Raw genomic sequence first — 19,273 nt, forward strand, 5'->3', positions numbered from 1 at the left:
CTCGATGACAATACATATCATGATATCATGCACATTGTCTGCAAATTCAATGAATAAATGTTTTATATAAAATGACCACATGGAAAGACACATTGTTGCATTTTTAATTATTTAATCAAAAAATAAAAGGAGCTTACTCATATTTCATTTTTTTTCCTTTTATTTAGAACCTTTCCAATTAAGCATATAACAAAATATAAGACATTAACGTATAAAATACAAAAAGCTATACAGAAAGCCATTAACTGTGAAATGCTGCATACTGTACACCTGCATGAAACCTGGTGCACAGCCGTAGATTGGGCAGTGATAATTTGGGCCTTCATGCAAATTTCCTGCTTGCATCCCTGCCATGTATACGAGTGTGATTTGCAACACAAAAAAATAAACTATAGGTATAATATGAAACGAAGAACTATTATAAATTAGGATTTCATGTTTTAAATGTTTAGATAGGAAAATACAACACCATCATTCCTGGACTTTTGTATTTAACAAAATATTTTGTTAAATGGACACCCAGGGACGGATTACGGACCGGGCCAGCGGGGCCGCTGCCCAGGGGCCCTTGGGGTGCAGGGGGCCCGTGGGGCCCCTAGCCTAAAACAATTTGCAACGCTTATCAACAATGTATTTTCATTTGTCTATTTTAGAAGGCCTACATTCTTTGATCCTCTGCCTACAAGGGCCCCCGACCCTATAGGGCCTCTGATGGAAACATGGAGGGAGGGCGTTTGGCTGCCAAGGGTCCTTGAATTGTGGTGGGGGGGCCTCGCGAACGTTTTGCCCAGGGGCCCACACAACCCATAATCCGTCCCTGTGGACACCTAATGCCATATTATACAGTTGCATCAGGGACTACAAGTTCAAGTATTTTACTTAATATTCTATTTCTATGCCAGTACTTATGCATACTTACTTTTAAAAAGTAGAAAGGCCAATGGAATACTTAAATTTGTAGAATAATTTTTGCCTGTTGATTTTTATTTTTACTTAAGTAAGTTGCTTTATAAATTCCCCCAGCACTGTTAAATATGGTACTTACTCCCTGTTCCCTCAGTGTTGTAATTTTGTTTAGTAATTCGTTTAAACTACATTACAGTTCTAACTCTGGCTGTAGAGTACTTGAGGCTGTTGCCCCTCACCTCAGACAAAAAGTCTGTCTCAATTCCCATGAAATCCAGTCTCAGGGAAATTTGCATTAGTATTGTCATACATACAACGCCTAAGGTAATCTCCTAAGATAATTCAAATGATAACGTGCCCACATTTTCAAACCATTCAGGCAATGCCTTCCAGGCTTTTATCCACCAGCCACAATGTAAGAACAAGTTTCTCTGTATGTAAATGATCTCATTCCAAAGATTTACCTATCTGCCTGAATTGTGGTGTATTCTAGTCCCTCAGCCAGCAGCCTATGAAGATTCCTGGATCATATTATTCCAGCATATTATGTCACTGTGGAAACCTTTGTGAAGTATCACATTAGACATATATGAAAACAAAAGAGAAAATATAAAATTTAATATCCAAATTTGTATATCCATCCATCCATTTTCCAAATCGCTTATCCTTCTGGGTTGCGGCGGGTCTGGAGCCTATCCCAACCCAGGACAGAGGGCTAGCCCATTGCAGGGCACACTCTCACACCATTCACTTACACATGCACACCTATGGGCAATTTAGTAACTCCAATTAGCCTCAGCATGTCTTTGGGTGGAAACCGGAGAACCGGGAGGAAACCCCACAACGACATGGGGAGAACGTGCAAACTCCACACACATGTAACGCAGGTGGAGACTCAAACGCTGGTCCCAGAGGTGTGAGGCAACAGTGCTAACCACTGCACCACCATGCCACCCCAAATTTGTATATTACAATTTCAATTTCCTGCAATATGCACCAGTCCCCCTCATGATCTAGACCATAATAAGTAGTTATAAAATGGATGGATTATATTATTTGATCTGTCCTGTTTTGGATTGGTGTCCTGTTTTGGATTGGTCTTAAGCCCTTTGCTTCTGGGATAGGTTCTGGTCCCCACAACCCTGCATAGGACAAGCGGGTATAGAAAATGGATGGATGAATCATTTGGCCTAGAAATCCAAATTTACTTCTTCCATTTATACCATTAGTAATAATGTAGAAATGGATCATGTGAAATGTCTTCCTTGAGGGAAAATAACAGATCTCTTCATGGTGCTTAGCTTTCTGTTGCTGATGGGAATTTGGCCCTCAGAGAAAAATATTTGGGGATCCCTGCCCTGTCATAAGAATCTGGAATTGATAGGAATGAATTGGTTCATCCAGCTCTTGAATCTATGTCAGTGTTTGAAAAGTAACATAGAACAAGCTAGTTTTGTAGTCATTTAATAAATATGTCATGTTGGTCATTTAACTGGATAAGTCATATGGATGGATTTTCATACTGATGCTACACTATGCCAAATTCACCATACAGATCTGTGTCTTTCACTGGGTAATCATGACTACTGAGACCCATTTATGTGATTGTTCCAGGGATTCCTGTGATTGTAGTAATCTGTCCTCTGTTTTACAGAAAGGTAACATGTACAGAAAGTAGGCCGTTCATCCACTTGAGATTATTCTTGGACATTTTTATAGGTCAAAGTCATTTTCTTCCAACCAGATCAAATAATTTATTTCAATTAATTTTTATAATGGGGTCTTCCTAATAAGATTGCCCCTGATCACTTAACGTATCATCTAGAAACAACAGCACCTTTAAGTCTGTAGGTAGATACTGATTTAACAGCATAGGAAGATATGGCTGATTCCTTTCAAGAATCAGTAATCCACAAGGTTGCCAACTTTGGTTAGCTGGCTGGCATGAGATTTTCAATTCGAAGTGATGTACATAGCTTGTATTAGGTTTATAATGGAATAATATAGATTTGCTGTAAGATTTCTTGTGTGAGCTAAAACAGTGTCACGCCAAATGCATGAGAGCTGGCAAACCTGAATCCATCTTTTAATTTTCCAGTACCACTTGTGCTGCACAGGCTTGTTTTGAGTATATCCCAGGAAAAGGTCTAAGATGGGATACCATTGGCAGGATTCCAATTATTGCAAGAAACACTATTACACATAGTTGAGAGAACAATTAATATAACCACTTGTTTTTGGATTGTACAAAGAAATTGGCTCACCTGGAACACACAGGAAATTAATTCACGATGGCCAGACCCGTTTTAAAGAAACGGCACAAACCCTCTTTTCCAATTAAAATTCAACCCTGACATCGTGTAATTTTTCTACTGCACTCACTGTTATCTGTAAATTCTTAATTAACCGTCCATCCATCCATCAATCCATTTTTTTTATTGTCCTATACAGGGTGGCCTATCCCGAAAACTACGTTTGTAAGGCAGGAAATAACCACGGACCCGTGGGTCATTTTGGACAATAATGGTATTTTTTCATTATTTATTCACTGACCAAAATGGGCAATGCGCATTTTAATTCATTCCTTCTGTATAGTTATTTGAATAATTATGTTTGTAAAATGTTCCCCCATCTCACAAGTTACATTGCAAGTATGCAAGTTTTGTATAATCTGTAAAGATTTTGTTGTTGGTGTTCTTCAAGTCATGTCGGAAAAATCGTAAATACGAGATAAGAGATGAACGCCACCACAAAGTCGTATTTACCAGTGGGAAACTCGGGATTTTCTTTAAGTCCTGACTTTGTGGCGTGTCATTACAACAATCATGGCCGGGGCAATGGATAGCTCCACTATGAAAGGCAAATTATTTTTAAATTTAAAATTGAAATTTTAAAATTTATTTAATTTTTAAAGCAGTACGTTTTATGAAGCGTGTCATTGCAAAACACTTTATTGTTTTTAATGTTCAGGAGATTGTTATTGAATGGTGTACCGTGGAGAAAAATGCTAGGTTTTTGTCTCATTATTTGATATGTAGCTGGTCAGCTACCTGGTGTTTGAGCAAGGGATTACGAAAAGTTCAATTAATGCCATGAATGCGTTTTGGCGTTAGAGGAACGAAAAAAAAAACAGTAAAACAAAAAATATATAGCTTTCTATTCGCTTCCATCTGGTTCTGACTAAACCACTTTCCCAACTCTCTAGTCCGATCTTCCGAGTAAAGGCAGCATACGTCAAGGTACGTTTGCGTCATGTACGTATGGCACGTATGGAAAAGTACGTGTAGAGGAGGGTGTGGTTGCGCGCTTTTGCGCAGCGGGAAATGTGTCCGTGTAATCGTTTCCTGATTGCGATATGAAATGATATTCTCAAAAAATATTACATTTAACTAGGGATATCCATTTCGGGTTTTTTTCATTAATCGCCTACCGTTAACGATAGGAAAAAATTGTTATTCAGAATGGATGCGTGTCCCTCACCAAATACCTATACAGAAATGCTGTAGAAATTAGAAATGCTTTATCTTTTTTCAAGTGCAAACGCTTCATGACTTATGTAAATAGTCATCAGCAAATTGTCAAACTTTACAATGAATAAAACATTTAATCTTCCAGCGCCAAGTGCGTTAACTGGCAGGTCCGGGACAGCCTCTTCCGTGTAGGAAAATATTGTAAAACTCAAATGAACTGCAAGTAGCCTGCACATTTTTTAACGTTTAGCATGGCTCGAGAGTGCCGTAACAAAAACCAGCTCAGCTGTCGGGAATATTTAATCTTGCCTAATGAATGATCAATAACCAACGTAGATGTTTGCACGTGTGCATACGCCTTCGTGAGTTGATGGGCTATATATCCAAGCGTATATTTCTTTTACATTCTCCGTTCTATGCGTTTACCACACTGCAAACTTAACATAATTTTTTAAATCACAATTACAATTTATTACATTTGACTCCCCTCATTCAATAGGCGAGCCTTCTGAGGCAGTAGCATTTAATCTGTAATTTTGGTCTTCTTGGGGATGAAACACTTCTTGTGACTGTAACAAGGTAATTTCCCTGGGATACGGCGTGAATATTGCGCAGCAGAGCTGGCTAGCGTCAGGTCTGTCTGTTTATTTGAAACAAGTATTAAATAGTATGGTATAGAACTGTAATTTATTTGACTTCCATTTGTAAGTTGCAGTATTTTAGTTGTGTACACGTCTTAAAAGTAAGAATATAATTTCAGGTTGCAATCAGGAACCGATTCCACGGATACATTTCCCGTCGTGGCGGAGCGTGCCCGTGACGTCAGAGGCAGAGCGTGCAGTGGCAGCTCCTCTTGGTATAAAGCTGGTGTCCGGCATCACGCCATTTTGCGTTTCTGAGAGAAGACCGAAGGAGGCGGTGACGAGGCAAGGACACGTTTTCGTTATTACACGAATAAAATCTTTAAGGTATTTTTACATTTATTTCCCAATAGGCACGGCCCTATTTATATAATCAGGAGTACATACGCATTTTTTTGTTTTTAGGTTGGTATATTTATAGGGGTGGGAATCGGACAAACTCATTGTTTTGAGATCGGCAGCCGTTGTTTCCACATGCTGTCCATGACGTGGATATTGGTATTTAATCCAAATGCATTTGGACTTGATCTCTGTCGTTAGGCTTTTCACATAAGCCCCAAACATTTATGTGGAATTCTGGATTGCGTCGCTTAGAAATGGCGGTAGCTCACTCGCCGCACATCGTTCTCATTCGCATGCTTTCGCCATTTTGAGTTTCGCGATGGCTGCTAAGTAAGGCTGTGTCTTAGTGGACGTTTTGGTCCAGGGTCTTTCAATAGAGCGGATGTAGCTGAAATTGTAACCAATCAGTTGCATGTAAACATCTTGTGTCGCAAATCACACTTTTATACTCTGCACGGATGCAAGCAAGAAATCTGTGTGAAGGCCCCGATCGATTTTCTTAATGGTTTGTGGGGGTAATTGCAATATTAGCATGGATTGGACATTCATCTGTTTGAGGGCTCTCGTAACCGATTTTACATTTCCATCCCGTAATGTTTCATGCTTCGTTTCATTTTCCGTATATGCGGTGTTTATTAAGCACGTTGGGTCCCCATTCTCCCAAATTTAGCTGCACGCATGCGTAGGTCACAGATCCTAGTACGGTTTCTCCGACTACTGGATGTCTTGCTTGCGTATAATTATCACCGAGCCTATCCTCACGAGTTGCATTGTTTTCCTACTCGAATTTAGTAATTGGACCAACATTAGTAATGGACTGCTTGGCCTAAAACGGTTTGTCTCAATCAGGTTAGGTGTTAAAAACAGTGTTCCATGTGACGTCTAGTTGCTTTAACCCTACCAGACTGAATCACTGCTCTTTGAATGATAAACAGTGTGGTTGTGCAGCTGGTACGGTCTGGATTGTTCAGAATATTTGACGATTTTCTCTTCTAAGTGCTTTGTTTTGTCTGTTGAAATATGTGATGAATCAATGTGTTTTCTTCCACTCTTACAGTTGGTCCAACTTCAAGACATTGCGGACAGTTGAAATGGGAGGTAATTATCATCTTAATTGTGATCCGGCTACTGGCTTTCAGTAGGGGCTCAAACGCGGACCTTGATGTGCCTATTAATAAATTATTATTATTAATTATTATTATTATTATTATTATTTATTATTATTATTATTATTATTATTATTATTATTATTCTCTAACTGTAATGTATTAAGATTAACCTCCACTGTGTTGCTCTGCCCTCCAGATCCCAGTGTGCACAGGGACTGTCCTCTTGACTGCAAAGTCTATGTAGGCAATTTGGGAAGCAGCGGTAACAAGACTGAATTGGAGCGTTCGTTTGGGTACTATGGCCCCTTGCGCAGTGTGTGGGTAGCCAGGAACCCCCCTGGTTTTGCCTTTGTGGAGTTTGAGGACCCCCGTGATGCGACAGATGCTGTACGTGAGCTCAATGGAAGGTATGGAGCAATCGCATATTGCTGCTTGTGGCGTTGGTTATTGTTTAGTAGCTCTCAGCTTGGGTGTTTCAAGTACATTTAAATGGTTTGCTTCTTCCAGTGCTTCCATTGTTGTGCAGCGTAGGTTTAAAGGGAGTCTAAGTTCTGTGCTTTGTTGGCTGTCGTCTTAATCACAGAACGCTCTGCGGGTGCCGTGTCCGGGTGGAACTGTCCACTGGAGAGAAACGTTCTTGGAACAGGGGGCCGCCCCCTTCATGGAGCCGCCGACCTCGGGATGACTACCGTCGGCGCAGCCCCCCCGCACGCAGGAGGTAAACCTGCCCTTGTCTTTTCCACTTGTAAGAAGTGGCTTTGAAATCTTGTCCTTGTTAGTCACTTTCCCTGGCAGTTTTAAAAAAATCAAGGTGGAGTTCCGCGATCACATTTCCTGTTAAGCCACAGGCCTGGTTTTACTGAATCCACAGAATATTTTGGGAAGTGAAGAATAGCTGCAGAATAGTGCTGGTTTTATTGCATTTATGATGTGTAGTATTGACTGTCAGCTAGCAAAGTTGTGGCATTGCACGTACACCAGATGTGGTGCTTTTTGTTTTGGATTAGCTTTTTTGCTCCCATCCCTCATTATAAAAGCAGCAGGTTAGAGCTGTTGCTGATGGTACTGCAGGATACACTGCAGTCCTAAACTAATGAATCAAAACTTGTGGCCATTCGGTATGTTGCTAGTTTGCGTTTCTTGGAGCCTAGATTTATTGCTTTGGGGCAGATTCTTTCAGAATGTGCACTGGATGTCTTGTTAGCCTTTGTTTCATTATGAAGTTTGCTTTTTAATCTATATTAATAAAAACGAACCCCGTTGCAGAGTCATCACCATGCCTCTTCTCAGCACCCTCTGAGTTGGTCAACTAGTCCTCTTTCAGCATCATGTGACCAGCGTGCCCCATCAACTTGGCTGGTGTCATGTCACATGACCCAGGCCTGGCCAGTCGTCAGGTTGCACCGCCCATTGGTTCCTGACCATGCTGTTCTCAGCGTCCTCTCCAACCTTAAATCGGCAGCGGCCTACCTCATATTTCCGACCAGTCAGCTATTTACGTTCCCAATGTCAACACAACCTACAAGCAGCAGCCCTCGGCTAACCAATAAAAGCAGGAAAAATCCGCAGCCAGCCCCCAACAGCCAACCATCTAAACACCTTGCAACATCTGGCAAATCCTTTCAGCATACTCTGCCTTCCCGGCCTCCAGTCTGCTTTTCCTTCGCCATTTCTAGCTTGTTGAGAACCAGAAAAACTAGTAAGTTTTTCCCTGCTTCATACAGTTTACTCCTGGTTCATTTTAAAAGCTGCTTCATGAGGTTAACCGATTTTTGCTTAAACCTTCGAAGGTGTGTCAGTTTAAAGGTGAACAGGTCCCGTTGTAGGATATGACATTCAAGTCGGTTGAAAAGATCATTGTAGGTATGTCATTGGAGAGCTGTCACCTTTAAACTCCTAGAACAGAAATGGATGAAAAATTAATGTTCGTTGCCCAATAGAATGTCTGGGCCATGATTTAGTATGACTGGACCTGGATGTGTGTAGTGGTGTATGAGCCTGGTCCTCAGTAGCACCAGTCACCTCGGTAGTGTGTGCCTGCATTTGCATTTTTATTAAATGCGTGCAGTTCCAATAAAATTCCCTCTCCTCCCCCACAGCAGTTGAGTCCAGGCTTCCTCTTGGTGCCTTAGCATGTTCTTGTCCTTGCATTGTCTCTCTACAGAGACGTGCAACACCTCTGTCCAAGTGTGGGCTTGAGCTTCCCCCCACCATCTGCCTCCTAATGGGGACGCTAGGGACCCTCCCCAGGTGATGGGGGGAAAAGCGATAGCTCCTGTGGGGTGTCTGCAGAAGTAGCACTTGCCTTTCAGAACCTTCCCTAAGTTTTCAGTGATTTCTGACATACTCTCTCTATCTCTCTCCATCCTCTGTTCTCCCTGCACCCAGATCTCCACGTAGGAGGAGCGGCAGTCGCAGTCGCAGCCGGTAAGTCATGTTTTGTTCCCATTGGCTTAGCCATGCGTCCTATTAAAGCTTTTAGAATTTGCCTTTAATTTAACTTATGCTTGGCGGGATTTGCACCTACATTAAGGCATTTTGGATTTGTTGTGCAGATCTCTCTCCAGAGACAGGAGGAGGGATAGGTCCTTCTCTCGTGACAGGAACCACAAACCTTCACGCTCATTCTCCAGATCTCGCAGGTAATGGTTTGCTCCATTGGTTCTGTCCTTTTAGCAGTGATGTGTCGTGAATTAGGCAGTCTTGTTATGATTTTCCTGTTAGATTTAGCTGGCTGTAAGCTAATCAGCCATGCCACCACAGTTCCAATTAAGACCTATCATTCATGAGATATGGCATCTCACTTGTGGTGCATATAAACTGGTAATCGGTGTGTAAGTTTCAGTACTGAACTAACCTATCAATTTTTTTTCTTAGTCGTTCCAGGTCTAATGACAGAGTAAGAAGAACCTGAAAGCATTGTCTGAAGAACTTGCTTGATCATACTTTAAGATTTATATGGACTTTGAGCTCTTTAAAATGTCCCTTTTCAGCAGTTTTTCCTGTGACGTGCAAGGCGACCAATTCCAACAGTGTATGCAAGATAGTAATATGCCGATTTGTACAAATGTGTTAGTTCTTGTATAGTCCAATGAGCACTGTGCCCATCTGGACATTGAGATCTGTAAAATGCCTGAAGGAGGGTGATACTGTTGGCATGTTTGGATTGCCATGTGTGATGTGAAATGCCCCCCTTTTTTATTTTTTTCCCCTTTTCCACCTGTCTTTTGAATTAAATTTGTTTGTAGAAATCTGGTGTTTTTGAGGGTGCAGCATCTCCCTTTACGAAGTGTGTGTGTGTATATTGATGTAGAAGTACATCAAGATGTATCTCATGCTTCCCAGATTTTATGTGCTGCTGACCTGTCGCCTTCGGGTAGTTCTAATTTTTATGGGTTCGTTAGCTGGGTGTTTGATTCAGGGATGTCAGTGGGGCAGCATTTCTAGGTATGGTCCACTTACTGTGACTGCAGTTAGCTTCAGGAATGATGCACAGACTTTATCACTAGGTCATTCATAAAGTTGCATCTTCGGCATCATTGATTTCACCCTTCCATAATATTTGTATAATCCTTGGCAATAACCTATATAGCCTCCACATTTTTCTCGTCACTGTCTGCTAGTAGTTATTCTCATTCTTCAGTTGCATTTCTCTCCCAAGTTTTGAATGTTTGTCAAGGCACCATATAAGCCAACAAACACCCTCCCCCACAAAACAACAACTTGTGTTTTCAAGGAACCATCATTTTTATTAAGATACTTAGAACTCATACTATTTTGAGACTAATTTTATTAATTGCATTGGTATTACCAGGTTAGAACTGCACTCCTGAGATTTCCCACACTCTTGCTTGCTAAGCCATCGGTAGGGCGACCCGAGGTCAGCACGGTCCCGCCCGGTGCCTGGCGTACGAACTAAAATCAGGGCGCCCACTCCGTCAAGGTTAATTAGCTCACACGGTGTGACGTGCGAGACGTGCAAATGTCACAACCGTTTTTTTTTGTGCGGGCTGCCTGTCCCGCCCCGGCAACATTCTGGGTGGCTGCCAATGTTATCCATGCCTAAATCCGCCAGAAACTGCAGAATTCCTTTTCGTAATGCCAGATTTCAGTAATATTCAAAGCTATTCGAACCGATTGAGATCGGGGCTCATAGCTGGCCAGTTTAAAACGGGTTATTGTTCTATGTTCGTATATTCCACGGATGCATCGTATATCGTTTCTATGATTTCACACTACATCAAATATGAAATATGTATTTCCGATGCAGTTTTCATTCATACACAGAAATTTTAAACCGTAGAAGGGACTAGTTAAACCCTCGATGGAAAATATCCAAAGACCCCCGAGATAAACCAATCAATCTCGAAAACAGATACAATGAAAGGGAGGATTTCCATCTCCAATTTATACAAATTCCGCGCATGCTTCGCCGAACCTGCTTGGAATGCTGGGTCACCCCCTCTAAACAGCCAATCCGTGTCCACTACGCGCCTGAATCCTCCTCATCTTAACCAACCCGCTCATTTTATCCAATCATATGCACCTTCCCGCCCCCATGTCCAATGTGAATTCGCACCACCCCTAACTGGAGAGCCAAACTCGGATTGTGAGTGGTCTGTGGCTATCAGTGATGTAAGTAATTCATAGGTACATAGCATATCTATGGGTACATAGTAACAGAACTGAACCACAGATCTGCTTCTCACTTTTTTGCTGAAATTTAGCGATTGACGTAGTTGCTGGGGGTGGAGGGATTGTTTCTATAGCTACCAAGTACAAATCGGTGCGCCTATAGTACGCAACCATCTCAGAATTTGGCGCCGCATTGAGCACAGAAAGGTGCGACGTCACAGTACTTGTCAGTTGGCAGTGCTGAGATCTTAATTTCACGCCGAAACATTAGACATTCCGGGTACAGCAATGCTGTAAATCGCTGTAGTGTGTAAGATTAGGGTTACAAATGCCGCCTGCGACCACGATAGCGAGAATTATACGGAATGTATTTATGAGAAGAAATATATAAAACGTTCTACTTGTAAGAAAATAATTTGCGAATGAACACCATACACCGCTAATGATGATTTTAACAGCAGAGTAGGCCTACTTGGGGTGTATGTGTGTGATTCTTAATTAAATATTTTATTTAATAAATAATGTAGATAAATATATATTTAATGTACCAATAAATTATACAAACTTATAGGTGTTCTATATTTAACTTTCCCGGGTTCGGTGACTGCGGGAAAAACGTGGAAGAAAATTCACATGTGTTTCTTGGGTCTCCAGCACACGTATCTGCGGCTCAGGCTCCGCCCGTGCAGGAGCCGCGTGGCATCCCGCCCACCGACATTATAATTCCTCGGCGCCGGCAAACGTTCATCATATTTTTTCGCGAACGACAGAACCTAGTCTTATATTGAGACTGGGTGCTAATTGGCGCTCTTGGTTTGCGCATATTACATATATATGACCGTTTTCTTCTAAGATACATTGCTATATTTCTAAGTACAACGTAATAATAGAAGACCCGGTCTTCTTTTCCAGCAAAACTAATTAATCTATAACCAGTCGATGACTTCACTGGATCAGGGCACGTAAGTTTGCCGGTTTATTTTCTTTGAAACTTTTGAGTTTTGTATAATCTGTAAAGATTTTGTTGTTGGTGGGCAGGTTTCAATGATTTGTTTTTTAATGTGTGTTTATATAAATTGGTTTGTAAGGACCAGATGCTTTGTAATTAACTGCTTCTTATATCACACTTACAAGTTAGTACAAATAACTATGGACTGTTCATTATGAATGGAATAGTCATTTCTTGGCATGTTATTTGGCTTTATAGCATTTTGTTTGTGTGCTTCTCTATCAGACACGAGCTCTGTATTCACGTGCTCTGTTCCGAATACGTCACCGCATTCGTACCCGCCCCTCCGCTTCGGCTTGTGTCATTGCCACGCCCCTTTAGTTTTGTTTTACTTTATCGGTATTGAGATGGAGAATATTAAACACCGTACATTATTTTCCTGAATGTGGTGGTTTAACTGATCCATATTTATTAATTCTATCGACTTTATATGTTATGTCTCAATACTAAACCACTGACTACTGAATATCTAATTAATAATTAATGTATGGGACGAATAATGAATATGTTACATAGACATGTTCACGAATGTCATCGCTGTCCAGTTAGATACAACATTCTGAGTATTGTTCCCATTACCTGTATATTTTTGTCGGCATATTTAATAACACTTATATTTGACTCCTTTTATGGAGTTATTGAAATATTTCACTCATACTCTGCACCATTATTTTTACATCACCGACTGCCAGTGAATTTGTCAGCTTTTCCATTAAGCTTGAAGTAGTTTATCCGGGCTTGCTGAATTACATAAATGTGCCGTAGCTTTAATGTTGCGACCTGGGCTGTCTTCTGATATCTGCCAGCATACTCTGAAACATCCATCCATCCATTTGCCATACCGATTATCCTTCTGGGTCGTGGGGGTTCCAGCACCTATCCCGGAAGCTGAGGGCACGAGGCGGGCAACAACCCAGGACGGGGGGGCAGCCCATTGCAGTACTCTGAAACAATGTCGACAAAAAGGAAATTAAACAATATGAATCGTAAAGTTTGAAAATACACCTAGGATTTTAATATAATCCTTTTACACCTCAGTGTGAAAAATATGAAACATCTGCATCAAATATTAGGCCTATAAAAGTGTTCTCAATTTGATCGAGATATTTTACTTTATGTTTTGCAAATATTGAAATGTCTATATAGGAATTGACATAGGGTGGAGTGGTGGTGCTGAGGCTTAGGATCTGTGCCAGTACTCAGAAGGTTGCTGGTTCAAATCTTGTGAATATCTGGGGTGATTCTATCCCGTTGGGCCCTTGAGCAAGGCCTTTAACCTGCAATTGCTTCACCCTGGGTATGATGTTAATCTACATCCAGCTTTGCAAGCAGATCCTCCAACTTGCAGGGAAACTTGGGGGTTGGTGGCAGGACTGGCACTCCGGCCACCAGGAAAAACTCATGCTGTTGTATTTGGGCTATTATAGTGTTGATGCATCACCCACTGCATGGCTGCATTCAGGTTATCCTCCCTGAGGTGGTCTGTCATGTGGTGGGTGCAGCAATGCACTATAATCAGTACATGATCCCTTACCTCTCTCCTATATATAGGAGTTACTAACTGATACATTTAATTATATGTGAATATTTTATGTTTTGAGACAACCAGCGTTATGAATTCCTAGTATATTTAGCAATGGCATCTTAATATGTAGAATTATGTTACCATATTGAGGAAAAATACCATAGGTTGATGGTCAGATATACAGTGTTCACAGAAATTCTTGGGATGCTTTGCTTAATTCAGTGAAAATATTGCACATGTATTGGTTAAATAAGAAACATTATTACTTAATTTGTTTACAAATATACATACATATATATCACATAGTTTTACGTAAACATAGTAAAAAAAACATGTAGTAATTGAAAGCCAAATTATAGTTCTAACAGAGCTGTTCTGACTTCATTGACAAACAGTCTCACTGGGTGATTTTTAATTAGTAACACCTTTGCAATAACACGAAACACCAAACATTTGTGTTTAACATCCCTTTGGTAGCCAGTGACTACAATTGCAATTAACAGCAAAATTGCAAGAATGGAACTGAATGAGTCAGTCAAAAAAATTAGACTTAATAAAAAAGATGTCTATAGTAAGTTATGTGCAGATATGTTTAAACTTCTTGTCAATGGACTTAATTTATTTATTATAATTATTAAATATGAAAGCAATAAATGTGCAAAATGTTTACGTTCTAAATGGAAGAAAAAAATCCACCACTAGTGGTCGCCATAACATTACACCTAGTACCTATGTATGCCTTATGAGTCAGTGAGGCTGTTTTTTATGTATTCTGTTAAGTACTTGCCCAGACATGCTCAGATTGATTCTGGGCTGAGAATGTTACATTTATTTCCAGCTGGGACTGCTGGACAGAGGGTCTTTGGTTAGGACACAACTGAAATGACTTAGGCAAGCTTATTTGTACAGCACATTTCATACAGGGAGCTAATTTAAAGTGCTTTACATGAACATAATAAAGCAGATCAATTTAAAATCAAATTGCATTTAATCAATTAATTAAAAAGAAATTAAAGACATTGAAACGTATGGTAGCTTATATGGTGTGGGCTATATTCTGAGCTACACATTACAATATCTGAAACACCTTTACTGAGCTTGCCTAACATTTTTTGTCCTCTTGTGTTATAATTATATTTAGCCACAATGTATTTTGCATACAATTATGATGTTTATTTGATCTTTGTCTGACTCAACCGTCTAGTTTTTGTTGTGCTTTATTTTTACTTTATTCTACTTATATTTTTTTTAATTTATATTACTGCTGCCGCCTGTAGACTTTGCTATGTATTTATGTAAATTTATATTCTTATTCTATTTTCTGTGGTGAAAGGAGGATGTGCAAAGTAAGAATTTCATTGTAGAGCGAAACTGTTTGTTTTATGACAATAAAATGCTCTCTCTCTCATGTTCGTGTAGATCCATGTCGAACGAGAAGAATTTCCCAGTGGCTCACGGGAAGGGACGGGCACGGCGGCGGCTTTTCGGGCCTGTAGACCATGAACTGCTCCAAGTGGAGTACCAGAACGCCCTGAATAGGGAACTGGAGGATGCTAGATACCGCTGGGGTTTTGACTTCCTTACTGAGACTCCTTTGGAGGGGAGTGACTTCATCTGGGAGGGGGTCTCAGGGTCAAAGCTTCCCTTACTGTACCGCCCATCCAAGATTCCCCAAGAAACTGGCTTGAACAGCAAGAAAAACATACCTCGCACTCCAGAGAGGTACATCTCCCTGACCCTGGCCCTGGAACAGACACCCGAGAAGAACCAGGCTGGCAAGACGAAGAGGAAGCAGAGCAGCATTACAGGTGTGTAGCGGATGGATAATGTGAGTGGGGTGTAGTCAGTCAAGAAGGTGGTGTCGTCATTTGGAGAAGTGATCCAGCCAGATGAAGGGTCAATGTGAGTGGGTGCTGTACTGGGATGGAGACGTGGTGTGTAGGAATGTAGCAGTGGAGGAAGCTGACTTCCCATTTATTAGATGGACATTTTAAGTCCTGGTAGTAACTGAAATCACCATGTAGATGATACAAAAATTTGTAAATTTGCTGGTCACACAATTTGAAAATTCTAGATAATTAAATTCTGTGAAATGTATTGAAATGTACTATTAAAGTCATGGGTGTACTCTTCAAGTCCTGGCCCAGTCTCAGAATGCCATGCGCATTAACTCTACTCCTTTCTGTTTCCGTTAGATTTCTACAAGTCTAAGCGCCGTATGGTGGCCACGCCCAGGAAGTCAGGGCAGTGAGCAGAGCGGGATGTTTCTGGAGAAGCAGCGCTTCCTGCCTCAGCGACAACCATGCCAGGGTCCATACTAACACAATCAGGAAGCTAACTGAATTATTCAAGTACACACCAATTGTAAAGACCTCTTTATATTTGCTTAAAGTACAAATGGATCTCTCCATCAAGGACAAACATCTGTCTTTGGCAACTTTCTAAATTGGGGTTTAAATAGGATACATGGTGTTTCAGGTTCATGGCAGTGTCATAATTCAGACCTTAAACGCTGTCCGTATAGCACTGATGGTACTATAGGTCCAATTTCCTAAAGCCTGCAAGACAAACTCTAATATGCAGTTACAGTTGTGGTATACTTGTATCTCTGTCATTCTACTGAAACAGTGGCCGACTCAATCAGTCCTTTTTTGATGGATCATTTTGTTATTGCTGCTTGAATTATAACTATTTATTTAACTGAATTTCCATAAAAAACAGTTAAAGATTCAGTGACCACAAAGGTATATACAGAACTTCCACTGAATTTTACAGTGGCATGTAGGTACTACAGAAATGTCATTTTCCTGCAGATGCTGCTGAAAACTGAATAGCAATTTCAGCCTTTGACATCTCTTCCCAGCTTTAGCAGAGGATGTCCTGGCACCTCTTCTCTGGGTCTGCCTTGCCAAAAAGGACCTCCGTTCATTACTAAGTCGGACTGACCAGGCTTTTTGTTGTCTCAGTACAGATAGGGTATATTCCTGGAGTAGCACTTAGCCTTTCGGTCTGTCTGAGCTGTAGCTGTATATCAGTTCTACATACAGTATATGCAATTCTAGAAAGAAGGCAAGTTCAGTTTTTCGTCGAAAGTGCTTTAGCCCCTCCAAAGGCTCTGTCCCTGTTTCTGACCACTGATGATCAACCTTCAGGGTGGGTTAAACTGAATGTAGCTACATTGAAGCCCATATTGTCAGCATTACACTTTGTGATGACTATTTGTCAAACTATATATATATATATCATGGTTTATCTGTAATCCACGTTATTCCTTTATCGTTTATTTGAAGGATTCCACAATTAACGTAATATGCATTGTTTATGTTTTGTTTAATCATTATTTATTCCTATTGCGCCATGGGCGTCGCCACCATTAAATTTGAGGGACAAATTTCATAATTTCATAATCATATTTCACAATTATGCGTTTGGACCCCCCCTCATTTAACATAAACTATTAGTTTTATGCCAGTGTCCCCCCCACCCACATTCAAAATGCTTCTGATGCCCCTGTATTGTGCCAATATAATTTTCCCTCTGCTTGGTCATTGAGAAGGATTCTCCGTATCTGCCCTGATTAATGGAGTTGTAGACATCTGACATACAGCTAGATGGGAGCGATGCCACCTGCTGTCTTAGGAAGTGCAGAGGATCATATCAGAGGAAGTTGGTAATGCAATTTCCCCGTAAAAAAGTAACTCCGTTTTGCACTTATAGCTTGCTATGTAAATACAATTATTTTGCACATAAAACTTGCTCATGTCAAAATCATGAAATGTATTATTTATTAAGCACTGTTTGTGCAAATTGCAATTAAAATATTTCTATTGTCTCAAATGTGCTTTTTTCTTTGTCATTGTATTTTGTGTTTGCTTAAAGAAGTAACATGTATAATATAGTATACTACATGTAAGTATCTCTGTGGTTTTCCTACAAGGGATCCCTATCTAGGTCCAGTAAAATTTTTCTCACATAACACTAGAAAACACACATCATGCCACTATGACAAGGTAAAGCACCACAGATTAAACAAATAACCCGTGTCTTACTTATCCAAACTCTTTCCAGTACTAGCACCAAAACAAGTGAAATGTGTTTCTCTGTATTCAGCATAAGTGTAGGTGCCTAACACTTCTCAAAATTAATCTCCTTAATTAGCAACAAATGGTTCTGTACCATAAAGGCAATGTGGGGAAACATGCTGAAAGGTGAATATGACCGATCCTTGAAGAGGAATGTACAAAACTGCAACATTTCATGTCAGTTACACAACAATACTGGCAGTAGTACAGGGCAGTTACACAACAGATAAACGGCATAGCACTGGGTAACTTATACAGAGAGATCCATGCAATACGCACGACACTTAGTGGTCAACATATAAGATGCCCCTGTTTTAAGTATCACAATAGAATAACCTTGTCATACACCTTAAAGGAACTGCAGTGATGCAAAATGCCCACTTTAGACATAACCCATTCAGTTTCCTATGAGTGTTTGAATGACCCCATTAACCTTTCTCATCTGTGAGGCGGGAATGTAATTTTCTGCATATGTTCAGATTTGTACAACACTCAAAGAAACTGATGATTGTTTACCTCATTTCCCACATTTTAATTCCTAACAGAAAGTCCCGAGTAACACTGAAACAGTTTAGTCAGTTTTATTCAAAATCTCTTCTTTGAAATCATGGTATAGCCTTATAAATGATCTTTTTCTGCAATCTAAACCAAGACAATTAAAGACTCGTTTGAGTTACACAGTTCCATTATAACAGGAAAAATTATGCAATTTCTGTGACAAAACTCAGTATCATCAATGGCAAGGAAGATATCCAGAAGATAATATCTAGAATAAGCTTAGGTTTTGTCATGTAAGTACCATTCACTCACTAATATCTTTAAATTACAAATAATTTGCATATCTGGACTGAAAAGTATCGATTTACCATAAATGTAAAAATTTGTAATCATGTCGAGAGAGCAGAACATTTGTTGCTACCAGGGCCCTGTAATGTAAACAAAAGAAGCCCTTCTAGAAACTAAGAACTAGTCTCATAGATTATATAACACAGGCCCCCCTTTCAGATGGTAGTTTAGGTTAAACAGGCAGAGATGATACAGTTAGAGAGCACACTAGTTTCTTACTGCTACTGCGTAACTGCTTCGTGTAAATACCACGTTAGCTACAAAGCAGCAATAATGCCAGAATATATGCACACCAGTAGTTAGATTAACTGTAAAGGGATATTTGTATATGGTGATTAAAGATAAATTGTACAGCAGTAAGCAGAACCATCGGCCTACACATGCACAGACAATCCTATTTTCATACTGAGTGTTTCATACTGAGGTGTTAAACTGCCATTCCATTTCCTGTGGAGAGCTGAGCAAATCTTCTGTTTAGTTGTCTTCTTTTAGATTGCAAAACAAGACATTGCGTTTGACTGATCATATTAAAGATATTCGGTAACAGTGGCTGTCTTAAATTCAGCAGTCAAAATTCTGATCACTTTAAGCAAGTGTGCAGTTTGGTGGCTGGTTTACAAGAAACAGGAAGTTAATAAACTCGGTTCTTTTTTGACAGTTTTTTTTTTGACGAGTTCATGGAGGAAGTCTTGAGCTGTTGTCATAGTA

At 40.2% G+C, this 19,273-nt stretch overlaps 2 protein-coding genes across 5 annotated transcripts; both read left to right on the forward strand.

Annotated features, from left to right (window-relative positions):
• The first annotated feature begins 3,367 nt into the window (after positions 1-3,367).
• LOC111844735 (serine/arginine-rich splicing factor 3-like) lies at positions 3,368-9,719 on the forward strand. 4 transcript variants are annotated; one of them, XM_072713007.1, is made up of 9 exons: positions 3,415-3,432; positions 4,112-4,145; positions 5,137-5,344; positions 6,417-6,457; positions 6,665-6,875; positions 7,052-7,186; positions 8,857-8,895; positions 9,024-9,110; positions 9,346-9,719. In XM_072713007.1, exons 1-9 carry the CDS (start codon positions 3,430-3,432, stop codon positions 9,380-9,382), a joined length of 795 nt encoding a protein of 264 aa, XP_072569108.1. In that variant the 5' UTR covers positions 3,415-3,429; the 3' UTR covers positions 9,383-9,719. The 4 variants fall into 4 exon arrangements, with proteins under 4 accessions (XP_023669241.1, XP_072569108.1, XP_072569109.1 ...); XM_072713008.1 differs by having other exon boundaries at positions 5,137-5,302; XM_023813473.2 differs by lacking the exon at positions 4,112-4,145 and having other exon boundaries at positions 3,368-3,432.
• A 1,334-nt stretch (positions 9,720-11,053) lies between these two features.
• LOC111844683 (cyclin-dependent kinase inhibitor 1-like) lies at positions 11,054-17,474 on the forward strand. The gene is made up of 4 exons (XM_023813373.2): positions 11,054-11,103; positions 12,016-12,065; positions 15,057-15,445; positions 15,833-17,474. Exons 2-4 carry the CDS (start codon positions 12,043-12,045, stop codon positions 15,886-15,888), a joined length of 468 nt encoding a protein of 155 aa, XP_023669141.1. The 5' UTR covers positions 11,054-11,103; positions 12,016-12,042; the 3' UTR covers positions 15,889-17,474.
• Positions 17,475-19,273: the final 1,799 nt, after the last annotated feature.

This window comes from Paramormyrops kingsleyae, chromosome 6 (assembly GCF_048594095.1).
Source record: "Paramormyrops kingsleyae isolate MSU_618 chromosome 6, PKINGS_0.4, whole genome shotgun sequence".
NCBI classification, from domain to species: domain Eukaryota; kingdom Metazoa; phylum Chordata; class Actinopteri; order Osteoglossiformes; family Mormyridae; genus Paramormyrops; species Paramormyrops kingsleyae.